General features: G+C 28.7%; 2 protein-coding genes across 3 annotated transcripts; one reads left to right on the forward strand and one right to left on the reverse strand.

The window, feature by feature from the left end:
• The first annotated feature begins 2014 nt into the window (after positions 1-2014).
• On the forward strand, positions 2015-3837 carry LOC110626807 (phenylcoumaran benzylic ether reductase POP1). Its single transcript, XM_021772915.2, has 5 exons — positions 2015-2273; positions 2357-2491; positions 2565-2802; positions 2899-3102; positions 3530-3837. Exons 1-5 carry the CDS (start codon positions 2091-2093, stop codon positions 3694-3696), a joined length of 927 nt encoding a protein of 308 aa, XP_021628607.1. The 5' UTR covers positions 2015-2090; the 3' UTR covers positions 3697-3837.
• A 2870-nt stretch (positions 3838-6707) lies between these two features.
• On the reverse strand, positions 6708-11624 carry LOC110626808 (protein RER1B). Of its 2 annotated transcripts, none has more exons than XM_021772916.2 (4): positions 11473-11624; positions 10272-10641; positions 8544-8724; positions 6708-7158 (listed from the first exon to the last, which is right to left on the reverse strand). In XM_021772916.2, exons 2-4 carry the CDS (start codon positions 10619-10621, stop codon positions 7105-7107), a joined length of 585 nt encoding a protein of 194 aa, XP_021628608.1. In that variant the 5' UTR covers positions 10622-10641; positions 11473-11624; the 3' UTR covers positions 6708-7104. The 2 variants fall into 2 exon arrangements, with proteins under 2 accessions (XP_021628608.1, XP_021628609.1); XM_021772917.2 differs by lacking the exon at positions 11473-11624 and adding an exon at positions 11323-11344.
• Between the last annotated feature and the right edge of the window lie 1529 nt (positions 11625-13153).

The following is a 13153-nucleotide window of genomic DNA, read 5'->3' on the forward strand; positions in this document are numbered from 1 at the left end:
ATTTCAACATCAGGGGTTTGAAAAATTGAACACAAGAAGTTAAAACTTCAACAACGATGGCTAAATCTGGCCTTATCCGATTTTAATTGTGGGTTCTGATTTTCATATTTGAAATAAAAGTTTTAGTAAAATTTAATTCGATGCTTTTTTTTATTTAAAATAATAAATTAATTATTTTTAACTATTTAAATCTATTAAATTAAAATTATATATGATTTTATAAGGATTTATTTAAATTTTATAAAATAAATTATTTTACATAAAGGCGTTATGAAATAAATAAATAAGGAAAAAAATTAAAATTCTCCATGAATTATAGAGCAGGATCTAAAATGTAAAAATATATTTTTTATTTAAATTTAACTATAAATTATTATTAAATAATTAAATAAGACTAAATAAATTGAAAAAGTATAACTCGCACTCTAAAATTCTTATAAATAATAACATTATTTAATCTTTTAATAATAATTTTAAAAAAATTAGATAAAAAATAAAATTTTTAATATTTTTTATAATATATTTGGGCCTTTAACCAAATAAATAACTATGAAGGAGTTGAAAAACCTAAACAGATTCAGTCTCCATTACACTTGAAATATTAAATTTCTTCATTGGTTGATATATAGAAAGACAAGTTGGTAGCAGCTCAACTATGAAGATACCAGCTTTAGTTAAGTTTCTAGTCATATCTTTGAACGAAAGTTTCATTAAACTATAATTAAGAAAAGAAAAAGATCCTTCCCCTCTCTCTTTTCATTTTTTTAAAATATTTTGTGGGTAATGGGTAATTTTCTATCATATCTTTTAGATTAGAGCCAACCTAAACCTATATATATATATATATTAAATTTGAACTTTCTTGGTTCAGCTAAATGGGACTTTCTTTTGCAAAGTTTTTGTATTGGTTCCACACCTTGAGTACACACTTGCAACTTGCAATGATTATTCATACCAAAATGTTAAGTTATGGAAATGTGTACAATCAATTGATTCAGTTCCGATTTCTAAATCGAATTCTTCAAAATTTTATTTTTATGGATTAAATTGAATTAAATTCTGTTAACCTTTAAATATTTTTTTTTATCAATAGAAATAAAAATATAATAATTTATTTTTTAGTAAAATAGTGTTGATATTATGAGATGCTGAGAATATGATTCATTGTACGAGTGCAAGCTTAGGTGGAGAGAAAGATGTTCTTCCTCTTTTGTTCCTTCTTTTTTTGTTCGCTAGTGATATCTAACAGTTTTTCTGCTACAATACTACTTGTCTCTATTACTCAGATCAGACAGACGCGTCAGACCTCCTCTCCATGTCAGATAGCCATTTAATTTTTTCGGCGTGCATGCGGGCAGAGTTGCGAAGTGACTGGACCTGCCATCCTTTCTCACGTCACATCACTGGACTAGATTACTTCTGGCTAGACCTGAGCTCACGTTCAACCCGGCCTACCCGCGTATCTAGGTTAAAACTTGAGATATTGGATCGATCAGCTAAAGAGAATTTTATGAATTTTGGATTTGTATTATTTTTTTTATCCGATTTGCTCAGAGTAAATAAGACTCGACGATCATCAGGTGTTTTTTTTTTCTTTAGTCACTAAAAATAGAAACATGAGAGCTTATTCTCCCGTAAAATAGTATCTATCAAATAATTTCTTCAATTATAATTGAATTAACTTAAATTTATATGGATTTTCGGTACAAAATAATAGTGGATCACATAAAATTCATACATTTACATTATTAATTACATGTAAATTCAGTAAAAAATTGCTCGATACGAATTATTTAATATTATTAAAAAAAAAAAAAAAAACAAAGAGCGGGGAGTCTACTCGTTGAGAAACTCAACTTTGAAGGAATATAGGCGGGATTTTGAGCCAGAAACGAAGACAGAAGATTTTCCCAAATTTCTTTGTCAAATCCTGGTGGCATAACCGTAATTTCGAGCTGATTACCTAACCATGGACATTTTTTTTCTTTCTATAAATACTTATCACGCGGGGCTTCGCTTTTGACTCACTCATCATCTTCATCTCTCTGTTTATCTCTGTCTGCACAAAGTCTCACCTGCAAGTTTCTGCAATGGCATCAAACAGCAAGATTCTGATCATCGGAGGAACTGGGTACATCGGAAAACACATAGTGGAAGCCAGTGCAAAGTCTGGTCACCCAACTTTTGCTCTTGTGAGAGAGTCCACTCTCTCTGGCCCTGCAAAGTCCACCATCATCGACAATTTCAAGAGCCTTGGCGTCAATTTCCTCGTTGTACGTTCATTCAACAAACTTTCTTCTTCTTCCTCTTCTTATTTAATTGGCAAAAAAAACTAAAGATTGTGTGATCTATGCAGGGAGATTTGTACGATCATGAGAGCTTGGTGAAGGCAATAAAGCAGGTAGATGTGGTGATCTCCACAGTAGGTCAAGGTCAAGTACCTGATCAAGTGAAGATCATCGCTGCCATTAAAGAAGCTGGGAACATTAAGGTATGCTCTGTTTCAGTTTCTCTCATTTTCCTTCTCCTAGCTTCCGTTGTAAGAAAATTCCTGTTTTTTCCAGAGATTCTTCCCCTCAGAATTTGGAAATGATGTTGATCACGTCCACGCAGTTGAGCCAGTAAAATCAGCATTTAACGACAAGGTTAAAATCCGACGTGCTATTGAGGCTGCAGGAATCCCATACACCTATGTGGCTTCCAACATTTTTGCTGGGTATTTGCTGCCAAATTTCAACCAGCTTGGAGCCACAGCTCCTCCGAGAGATAAAGTCGTCATCTTGGGTGATGGAAATCCCAAAGGTAAGACATGGACACTGAATTTTAAGTTCTGATCAGTTACCCTGACAAGAATTTGCCGAGAGAAATCACGGTTACATGTGTGATTTTGATCTGCAGCAATTTTCAACAAGGAAGATGACATAGCCGCCTATACAATTAAAGCTGTGGATGACCCGAGAACCTTAAACAAGATCCTGTATATTAGACCTCCAGCCAACATCTATTCATTCAATGATCTCGTGTCCTTGTGGGAGAAGAAGATCAGCACCACCATTGAAAGGATCTATGTTCCTGAGGAGCAACTTCTCAAGACCATTCAAGGTTCTTCTTCATTCTTTTATTAGACATATATTTGATAAAATTTATAGATGAATATGAATTACTAGAACACCTCTTTGGAGTTTCTAGGATAAAAGGGTTGTGTTAACTACGTGGATTGAATTTTGAGTATATTTTGTTATGGGACAATTCATTATAAAAATTAATGCAGCAATCTGAATTCAATAAAAAGTAGTATGAGATTTCCAGAAACACACTAAATTTAGGGTTTTGAGTTTTGGGAGATTGTTGCTCTTTTTCCATCAAAGTGGAAATTTTATCTTTGCCTAGTCCATGGTGTAGACTTGTCATCCAACCATGTTAAATTTCTTTTTTATTAGTATTATTGTGATTATTGAGTGCATATATTTCTAGTATTATACGTTTATTTTAAGAAAATGACGCTTTGTGTTTGGTTGGTGTGTTGCAGAGGCCGAGTTCCCATTGAATATCATATATGCACTTGCTCACTCAGTGTTTGTGAAGGGAGATCAGACCAATTTTGAGATAGAAGAATCATTTGGAGTAGAGGCATCAGAGCTTTATCCTGAGGTCAAATATACTGCAGTAGACGAATACCTTAATGCCTTTGTTTGAGTTTATGAGACTCAGACTCAGACTCAGACTAAGACTCAATACCCATCTATCAATAATCATGTTACTTACCTTCTTGGACTGCTTTCTATTCCGAGTTGTTTTTATTGTTGTGATTAATGAATGTATTTGTGAAATTGTTTAGATTTTGTTTAACGTTTTATTAATACAAAATTTAAAAATAAAAATCGAAATCTTTTATTGAATTTTCAAAAATTGGAAAGCATGTCCAACAGTTAAGAAAATGGTTATTTATAACAATAAAAACTCTAGTGTGAAAAATTAGGATAAAAAATTTAAAAAATAATTAAAATGTAAAATTATTCATAAATGATTGAATTTGGATCTCGAACTTTGTGACAAAACTATCAATGATCATTATTAATTCTCCTGCAGTTTGGATAATTATTTGATCGATGTCCAAGTTGCTTGCAACAATAATATATGTCTCCGATTGATTTCTGATAAGAATTGGTTTTGCTTTCTTTATCTGCTGTATTGATGACTTTCTTTTCCTTACTATCTCTCTTTTCTTTTACAGTATTCTGATGATTGTTAGAATTTACAACCTTAGAAGGTTGTCTGTTGTAATTATCTATATACTGTTGAGTTCCTATTAAACCAGAATTTCTATAATTAAAATTTCGATTAGACTAATGTCGAGGTTACCATTCAACACGTTCTTTCGCTCTTTTCGTCATCTCAATGGTATCTGCCAAAGTGAAAATCGCAGTTATTCCCATCACACAATGAATTTCATAATTCAATCCCCTCTAATAATGAGTAACTTACTGGTTTCGTTCTCACAGTTACCACACCTCGCCTGCGACCTAAAAAACTCCTCTGTATATTCATCTACCCTTCGATTCTCTTGAATATAATCATGATACCGGTTATACAAAATCTGGAAGTGATCTGTAGGCAAGAATCGTTGTTCAATCATCTATTTCATCAATAGTCAGTTTCGTATAGGTTCAAGCCTTCTGCGATAGTGTTCGTTTTGAACAGAATTCCACCATGCTGATGCACCACCCTTTAATTTATAAACCACAATCGGAACCTTTCGATTATCTTCCATATTTATGACTTGGAAAAACCGATCAACCTCCACTAAGCAATCCAAGACAGATTCTACATCTAACAAACCATAAAAATTTTGAATGTTTATCTTTATATTGTAACTTTCGTGATAATTCTGTTGGGGATTTGCGACCATAGGATTTGCGACCACGAGATTTGCGACCATAGGATTTGGAACTAGCTGTGGGCATTCGACTGTGGCGGGTTGATTGTTATCCCGTTGTAGGGTTAGCTGTTCGATCATCTTTCTCAACTCTGCTAAGGATGCCTCAATTGTAGCGAATCATGCATTTTGGTCATCGGTCATGGATGAACTTTACTCTGATACTAACTAAAATAGGACTATTTAGATTTCGTCAGAAATTTTAACCAATAATGTTTGATTAAGATGGAATTTAGAAAATAAAGACTAAAAATTAAAATTTCTTATTGAATTCTCGAAAATTGAAAAATATTTCAAACGGTCAAGAAAATAACTATTTATAATAACAAAAATTTTAATGTGGAAAATTATGAAAAAATTTTAAGAGTAATTAAAATGTAAAATTGATCCCTAAATGATTGAATTTAGATTTAGAACTTTGTAATGAAGTCTATGGCTTTTATTACATTTTTAAAAAGTCGTATGTGTCAAAAAAAATTTTTTTTAAAAACTATTGTGAATTTCAAATGAACGTGGGTAATAAAAATTAAGTTCAAGTTCAAATCTTCTGTAAAATCTATCGGTCCGCATCAATTTGGCTTTCATTAGATTTTTCAAGAATAATAAGTATTGAATTCCCTGAAGGTGAATTAATCAATTAGAAATGAAATCAATAGCTCTGGGCAATAAAACTATTCATTTGAAGAGGGCACTTGGGTAATTTTTTAATTACCATCATTCAACTTTGAAACTATTTCATTTTCATCATTAAGCTGTAATTTATTTTAATTAAATTATTAAAAAAATTTACTCTATCCTGCTATAGTATATTTATATATAGATTACCAAAATGAAAAATAATTATTTCTCTCATCTTCTTCTTTCTCTTTTTTTTTCATCTCTCATTTTTATGTTAAAAAAACTTAAAATATTAATTATGAATAAAAGTCATTTTATCTTAAATAAATCCCAATTTAATAAATTTATTAATAATTTAATTACTATTTTATATTTCTTATTATTCATTTATTATTATTTTAAATTATATTCAATTAATTAATACAAATTGAACTTAATTTAATATTAAGATTTTAATTTATTTTTTTCTAGTTAATAAAATTTGCTATTGATAAAAAATATTAAATGTCTCAAAAATAAAAATATTAAATATTTTTGTAATATATAATAAAAAGGAGTTTAATAATACCAATATTTAAAATATTTAATACTTAATGTTGAAAGTATAATTTTTCTTTATTTGTAATCAAATTTTATTTTTTTAAAAAATAATTTTTAGTTAATATTGAAATTCATAAATTTTTATTTATATCAAATTACTTATGCAAATAAATAATAACTTTCAAAAAATCAAATATTATTAATAAAATCAGTTATTAGCAATGAGAACTTTAGTTTTATTTTTATGAAATATTTAATAATTTATTTTTACAATCAATTATTTTTTATAATTGATTTTGCTATTATATAATTATGTTTAATAGATTAATAATACAATTAAAATATGTTAATAATTAACTCCTCAATTATAGTTAATTATAAATTTTTAATCTCTTATTTTGTTACAGCTAAAACTTTTTAATTTTAAATCTGAATTCAATAATAATTAAATTAAATAGTAAATATAACATACAATTGACTGTAAAATTTCATAATAAAGTTTATTAAAAATAAAAAAATTCTATTAATTAATAACTTTCATTTAATTAAATGTAAAGAATCTAAGAAGAAAATAGAAACCTGCAATATTTCTAATATAATTAAAGTTGAAGGATAAAAATGAAACAGACAAAAAAATTAAAATTACCCCAAATAACCTCGCGATAGAGTTATTGTATACCAATGGCTGCAATAATTTCTGATTTGCATGAAAACTTCTGCTACTGACAATTTCCATGTCTAACACCGAAGAAACAGAGAGTGAACAAATAATACTGCACCATGCAGTTTTACACAACTATTTTCAGAAATATAGCTGAATCTTCTTAATATGCCTATAAACAATCATGTTTCAGCTTCTGCAACATCAGCACCCTGCCCATCCTAAAATTCCAAGGCACAATTGCAAGTGCATATTCAAACCATTATATAACATTAATGCATGTCCCTCGAAAGAAAGATCATGAATCTTCACTGCTACTTTTCTGCAAGCCCTATGAACCAGTCAAGGTTTAATCCCCACGTGAACCACAGCTACTTGCAGAAGCTTTCTTACCAACATACTTCTGTCAAATGCCAAAAAAAAAACAAAAACAAAGTTATCTATCAAAAATCTATTATGCTACAAGGCTGCTAGCTCGAAACTTTTTGTTAATTTAGGATTGAAAATAAAAAAATTACCAATTCCGGATAAAAATAAAATATTTGTGAATTTGGAATTTGCTGTTAAAAATAATCCTGCGCCTAGGATCTGGCACTTTTTATAAAAGCATCATAATTTATTTTTTTTAAGCCAGAGGCCATTATTTATTATTTTAATAGATTAATATAATAATATTGTAATTAAATAGTACCTGTAATTTTATACAGGTTTAATCACATAATAATATTATTTCATAAGTTTACAAATTACTAAAATCCGTTATAAATAGTTATTTTATTTTATAAAAATATTTTTAATATATAAGAGCACTATAAAAGTTAATAGCAAAAGGACAGCACATACAAATATTTAGAAATAGCAAAAGGACTGCACATACAAATATTTAGAATTATAATATTATCCAGCTATTAAACATATACAAGATAAATTAATTACTTAATTTATTTATATTATTCTGTGAGTATGTACAATACCATAAAAACTAATATTATGCTGTGATTATGTACGACTGCACGATAGCAGTCCAAGTCCAATAAAAAGTAAATTTAATTCTTATAATTTTAAAAATTCATATTAATTAATTTATCTATCTATTTTTCTTTTAATTCAGTGCTTTTGTACATATATTTAATAACAGAATAATATTATAATTTTAAATATTTTTTTCAGTTTTTCTTTTTATCAATTTTTATAATATTTTTATATATTAAAAATAATAAAATATATAAAATATAATAATTACGTATCAATAAATTTATAACTGGCAAATAAATTTATAATTAGTATTATTTAATTATAATATTATTATAATAATATATTAAAATTAATAAAATTTATTATAATAAAAAATATAATATAAATAATATTATTAAATTAATATAATATAAAAACTATATTAATTAATTAATATAATTATAATATTTTAATAATTAAAAAAATAAAAAGAATTAAATCATGGCTTGGTGTAACTGTGAATGGCGCCAGGCCATTCTTAAAAAATAATAAATATATAAATAATGGGTTCGCGCCACTGGCGCCTTTTATAAAAGCATCAGAAACTAATTTTGACCGTTGTCCGGCGGTCAAACTCTAAATCCACAAATATTTGATCAGTGACCCTAAATTGATAATTTTTTTTATTTTCAACCCTAAATTGACAAATCGTCCTGCTAGCTCACTTGTTCTGGCTAGCACAGTATCAGTGTCATACTCGCATTCACATAACAAGAAACAAGTTATATAAAAAAAAAAGATATAAACTGCAATATACGGCACTCAGAAACTCACCTGTTTCCCGATGTTGAAAGGAATATACTTGTATTTGATCATATGTGCAATTTGGCGCCTCATAGTAAGGGCAAAAAGAACAATCCAGTAACAAAGAAGTATTGGCCAAAACACAGGAACATCAAACATTGAGAAGAAGGTCATGACAAATGCTATGCAGAATGCCTTGGTGAAGGAATACCTGCAAACAAATCAATGGATATGAGAAGATCAATTTCATGCATAGATTCCAAGAATGGATTTGCGGAAATAGGCCCATGTGGTTGAAGAAGGGGTGAGTTAAATTAATTTGCAAACTACTAATATTTCTCTTCAATAATTCTTGAAAGCTAAATAAAAGTATGCGTGACGCAGAATGAAAAGCATAACACATCCCAAAGAACAGAACAAAATATCTTAGTGCAAGCAAACAATGATCATCACATCAGTTTGGCACCTGCACAATTGTATTCAGCTATCAAAGAAGTTATGCAATGTGGCTGAGATGTTATTGAAACAGTTAAAGTCACCTTTCACATTGAAAGAGATCAGAAAATGTTATAAAAAAAACAATGGCCACAGTAAAGAACCTAACAAATTTTGTAAACTTGTGGCAAACAATCTCCAACAGTGGCATGGACTATTCTCCTTCACTATAACTATTTATGATAAGCATACTGCAAAATTACAAGAATTCATCCCATTTATCATAGTTGCTCAACCCATAAAAACTATGAACTATGTAGATTCAACCTAAGGCCTAAGCATATTTCAAAACAGACCCATGACCACTTGAGGACAAAACTAAACATGAAAAACATATTCTGCTGATGCACAAAATTCCAGCAATATATGCTTTGACAACAAAGATGTGAAAATAGAAATTTCTGCATGTACCTGTGGACAAGAAATCGTTCACAAGCATTAAAGTAGCAAATTTCCTTATGACTAGGACCAAAAGAATTGACCTCAGGTTCCAAAATCCTTTGAGAGAGAAACAATCCTCTTCAAAGAATGTCCATATCCATCACCTTTAAATTAAAAGCAGAAACCACTATAGGAATGCTCCTACATCTGAAACTCAACTGCAGAGACAATTTTTTAAACAATATCATTTCTTTTCTGCGATTTAATAATACAATTACTGATAATTGCAAACCAAACTTTTAGATCAAATATTGGCAACTAAAAGAAGGACAACAAGTTTCATTGAATAGCTAAGTAAACAATTTTTCATTAAAATAATAGTGATGTATGCAGTAAAGCATGTCATGTGAACTCCGAACTCTAATGACAAAGAATCAACAATATCTCATCACGTTCAGAAGTTTTCTAACATAGATCAAAGAACTCTATAAACCCATTCATTCACATGTAGCATACACTATCATAATTTATCACCATAATGTAGTAGGTACTATTCCATATATATCAAACTCTCAAGTCATTAATATGATTTCCAAATATAGATGATCTCTCCATCAAAATTTCCCATTTTTCCCACAGTTAAACCACACTAAGGAAGAACTTTTCCACTGAACAATGAGAAGATAAAAAGACAAGCAGAAACCCAAATTTCAAGACTCTAATTATCAAGAGAGCATGATTGTGAAAAAATAAAAAAAAAAGATACATATCATGATATCATCTATAAAACGATTCAAATCAGAAAAAGAAACCACATGCTTGCAATGAAATGTTGACAACAGGATGATAAATAAAAACATATAAGAGAAAAAAATTCAATACCAGAATTTGAATTCTGGGAGGCGTCGAATAAATGGCTTGAATTCATCAGAACCCTTTGTGGGCAATAAAGGCCCATCAGAAGGTTCAAGTTCAGGATCAACCAAAGGTGACAAAAACCCAATAAGCAAATTCAGTAGATATATTCCAAGCCCATAGGAAACAATGTAAAACCCTTGAACATAATAAACTCGCCAACAGTAAATAGCCACTATAACAAGACTCCCGATCCACCTATAGATTGTATGAGGTGTAGTCTTATCCAGGTAATATTGATACATCCTCCAAGCATCATGTCCCCACTGGGCTACAGGCGATGCCACTGAGGCACCCTCACCCACAACTCCCTCCATTGGATAATAGTTTCACAATCCTGCAGAAAATAAAAAACCAATCAAACAAAGCTGTGTATTTGCAGAAGAGTAAAATACAACAAATACTCATGTTTAGCATAAAATGACTCAACAGTCAACAAGCAATAAATGAACTACAAATTTTGCAACGACAAAAGCTTTACATGTGATAGGTATTCATTCAATTGAAGATTCACAATCTTAACATAAAATGTTTGATTTTCTAATCATATTAAGAACTGAACACTAAGGAAACGCCATAAGTGAAATGCTTACGGTACCACCATTCATATGAAAGTTAAAAGAGAAAAAAAAAAATCAAAAGAGCAAAATTCCAATGTGCCTCCATGTCTATCAAATGTGACAAAAACCTAACCCCAAGAAAAAAAAAATCCAAAATAAAACGCTAAAAGAAATGAATACCCACGATCTTTACCTACCCAGTACTTTAGGACCTAAAAGCAGCAAGTAAGCTTTCTTTTTTTGAAAGTAAGCTTTCTTTAAGTAGGTATATATCATCAATCAAAAACCCAAAAAAAAACAAAAGATCCAAAAGCAATAAAAAGCTAGGGTTCCAATATCAGAAGCAGATCTGGAACGAATAAATAACATAATTCACAACCCTTATACTTCCAAACCGATATAAAATACACAGTAAACTTAAAAATAATTTTTTCAAAAAGAAAGAGAGACAAACTTACTTGGATACATGCATAGAGATGCAAAAGATAGAATTAAAAAAAAAAAAAAAATACAAGAATCAAAATCACACAGTAAATTGCTAAAAACAACAGAGAGCTATGAACAGAAAACTTGACTATAGAAAAGCTCAGAAGAGAGAAGAAGCTGACCTTAAATGGACTCCGTATTCTTAAGCTTATTAGCTTCGGACCGTGAGGTAGAGAGAGAGAGAATGTGAGAGAGGGAGTAAAGGCTCAGAAGTGAGTTTTGGTGGCGAAACGCGGGCGCGTCTCTAAAAGCACCCGCTCGGCAGTTGGGGCATAGATTCCTGTATTTTATTTTTATGCAAAATATTTATTTGAACACTTTAACATCTGAAAAAACAAAAGTATTATGTAGTTTGTATAGTTAGGAAACTAACAATTTACTCTCTTTATTTATGAAAAAATATTAATTATTAATTATTATTTTTTAAACAATTGATCATTTACCTTATCTATTCAAATTTTTAATTATTTCGTTAATCTATTTATTTAAATTATTAATAATATATAAACAATAATTAGTCTACAATTGTAAAATTGTAGTTATTTAATTTGCAATTTTAAAAACAACTAGTCAATCCTTGTAATTTACACAAAGATGAATGCTTTATTTTATTCAATTCCAATCATTACAATAGATCGTCATGCAATAATATCATTTCATTGTAAACTTTGATTGAAGTTAGCATCTCGACACGTGAAAATATGCTTTAAATTATATAAATGTGCGCTAATTTTTAATTTTTAATATAGCCTGAAAATGTTGTAATGTTTTAAATTATATACACGTGCGCTAATTTTAATTTTTGATATAATATTTATACCAAAAATAATTTTTAAATTAAATCATATTATTTTAATTAGTGTTATAAAAACAGACTGTTTGATGTGATTTAATTTATACAGACTCGATTTTAAAATAAAATAAATTAAAAAATTTATTAAAAATAAAATTTTAATAGTCAGCTTCGATTCAATCTGTACTGTAAATTTCAGACAGCTTATATTTTAAAAAAAATAAATTAAAATTAAAAAAATTAATTAAATTCACACTATTAACTAAATTTACATATTATAGCAATACAATAAATAAGAATAGAAAAACATTATAATGAACAAATAAGTTTTAATTTTATATTTTTTTAAAAAAAATTAAATAGAACATATTAAAATATCTAAATAAAAAAATAAACTTACTAAAAATTATACAAAATAAAAAAATATCAATAACATCATTTTTCTTTAAATCAATAACATTTAATTATTGTTTAAAAATTAATATATCTTCTCACTCTACTCTTTTATTGCCATCTACATGTTATTTTTATCTATAAAAAAATAAAATTGATTAATAAAATGATATTATTTCATTATTGTCCATAATGTTAGGGTCCTAAAATTCCAGGTGGTCCAGTCTGCGCAGTTCAATCCAAAAAGAACTAGGTAAAATAAACCAGTTTAAAAAACATGTCTCAAATCTTTATACTAAAATGAGATGAATCATATCATGCAAGGCATCTCAAATCAAGATAACTACCGGTACTAAGATTCAAATCCACCTAAAGTCGTTGAAACTCATAACAAGCCTAACATGCATATAATACGGGTGATAAAATCCCATTATAATATTAGAATATATATGAGAATGTTATCATGAATCAAATTCAGTGAGTGTATAAACAAAATTATAAAACATATCATGAACCGAGAGCTCTCATCAAATGCTCAACATATACATATATCACAAAAGTTCAATAAAAATTTAAATTTAAAAATTTAAAGCTTTTACATATATAAGAGATTACAT

The sequence above is a fragment of the Manihot esculenta genome, chromosome 11 (genome assembly GCF_001659605.2).
Source record: "Manihot esculenta cultivar AM560-2 chromosome 11, M.esculenta_v8, whole genome shotgun sequence".
NCBI lineage: Eukaryota > Viridiplantae > Streptophyta > Magnoliopsida > Malpighiales > Euphorbiaceae > Manihot > Manihot esculenta.

Coding starts and splice junctions, on each gene's coding strand:
- LOC110626807 (XM_021772915.2), top strand. CDS start 2,091: ATGGCATCAAACAGCAAGATTCTGATCATCGGAGGAACTGGGTACATC. Junction 2,274..2,356: donor TTGGCGTCAATTTCCTCGTT/GTACGTTCATTC, acceptor TGATCTATGCAG/GGAGATTTGTACGATCATGA. Junction 2,492..2,564: donor AAGAAGCTGGGAACATTAAG/GTATGCTCTGTT, acceptor TGTTTTTTCCAG/AGATTCTTCCCCTCAGAATT.
- LOC110626808 (XM_021772916.2), bottom strand. CDS start 10,621: ATGGAGGGAGTTGTGGGTGAGGGTGCCTCAGTGGCATCGCCTGTAGCC. Junction 8,725..10,271: donor CTCCCAGAATTCAAATTCTG/GTATTGAATTTT, acceptor ATTTGTTTGCAG/GTATTCCTTCACCAAGGCAT. Junction 7,159..8,543: donor CTTTCAACATCGGGAAACAG/GTGAGTTTCTGA, acceptor GGCATTTGACAG/AAGTATGTTGGTAAGAAAGC.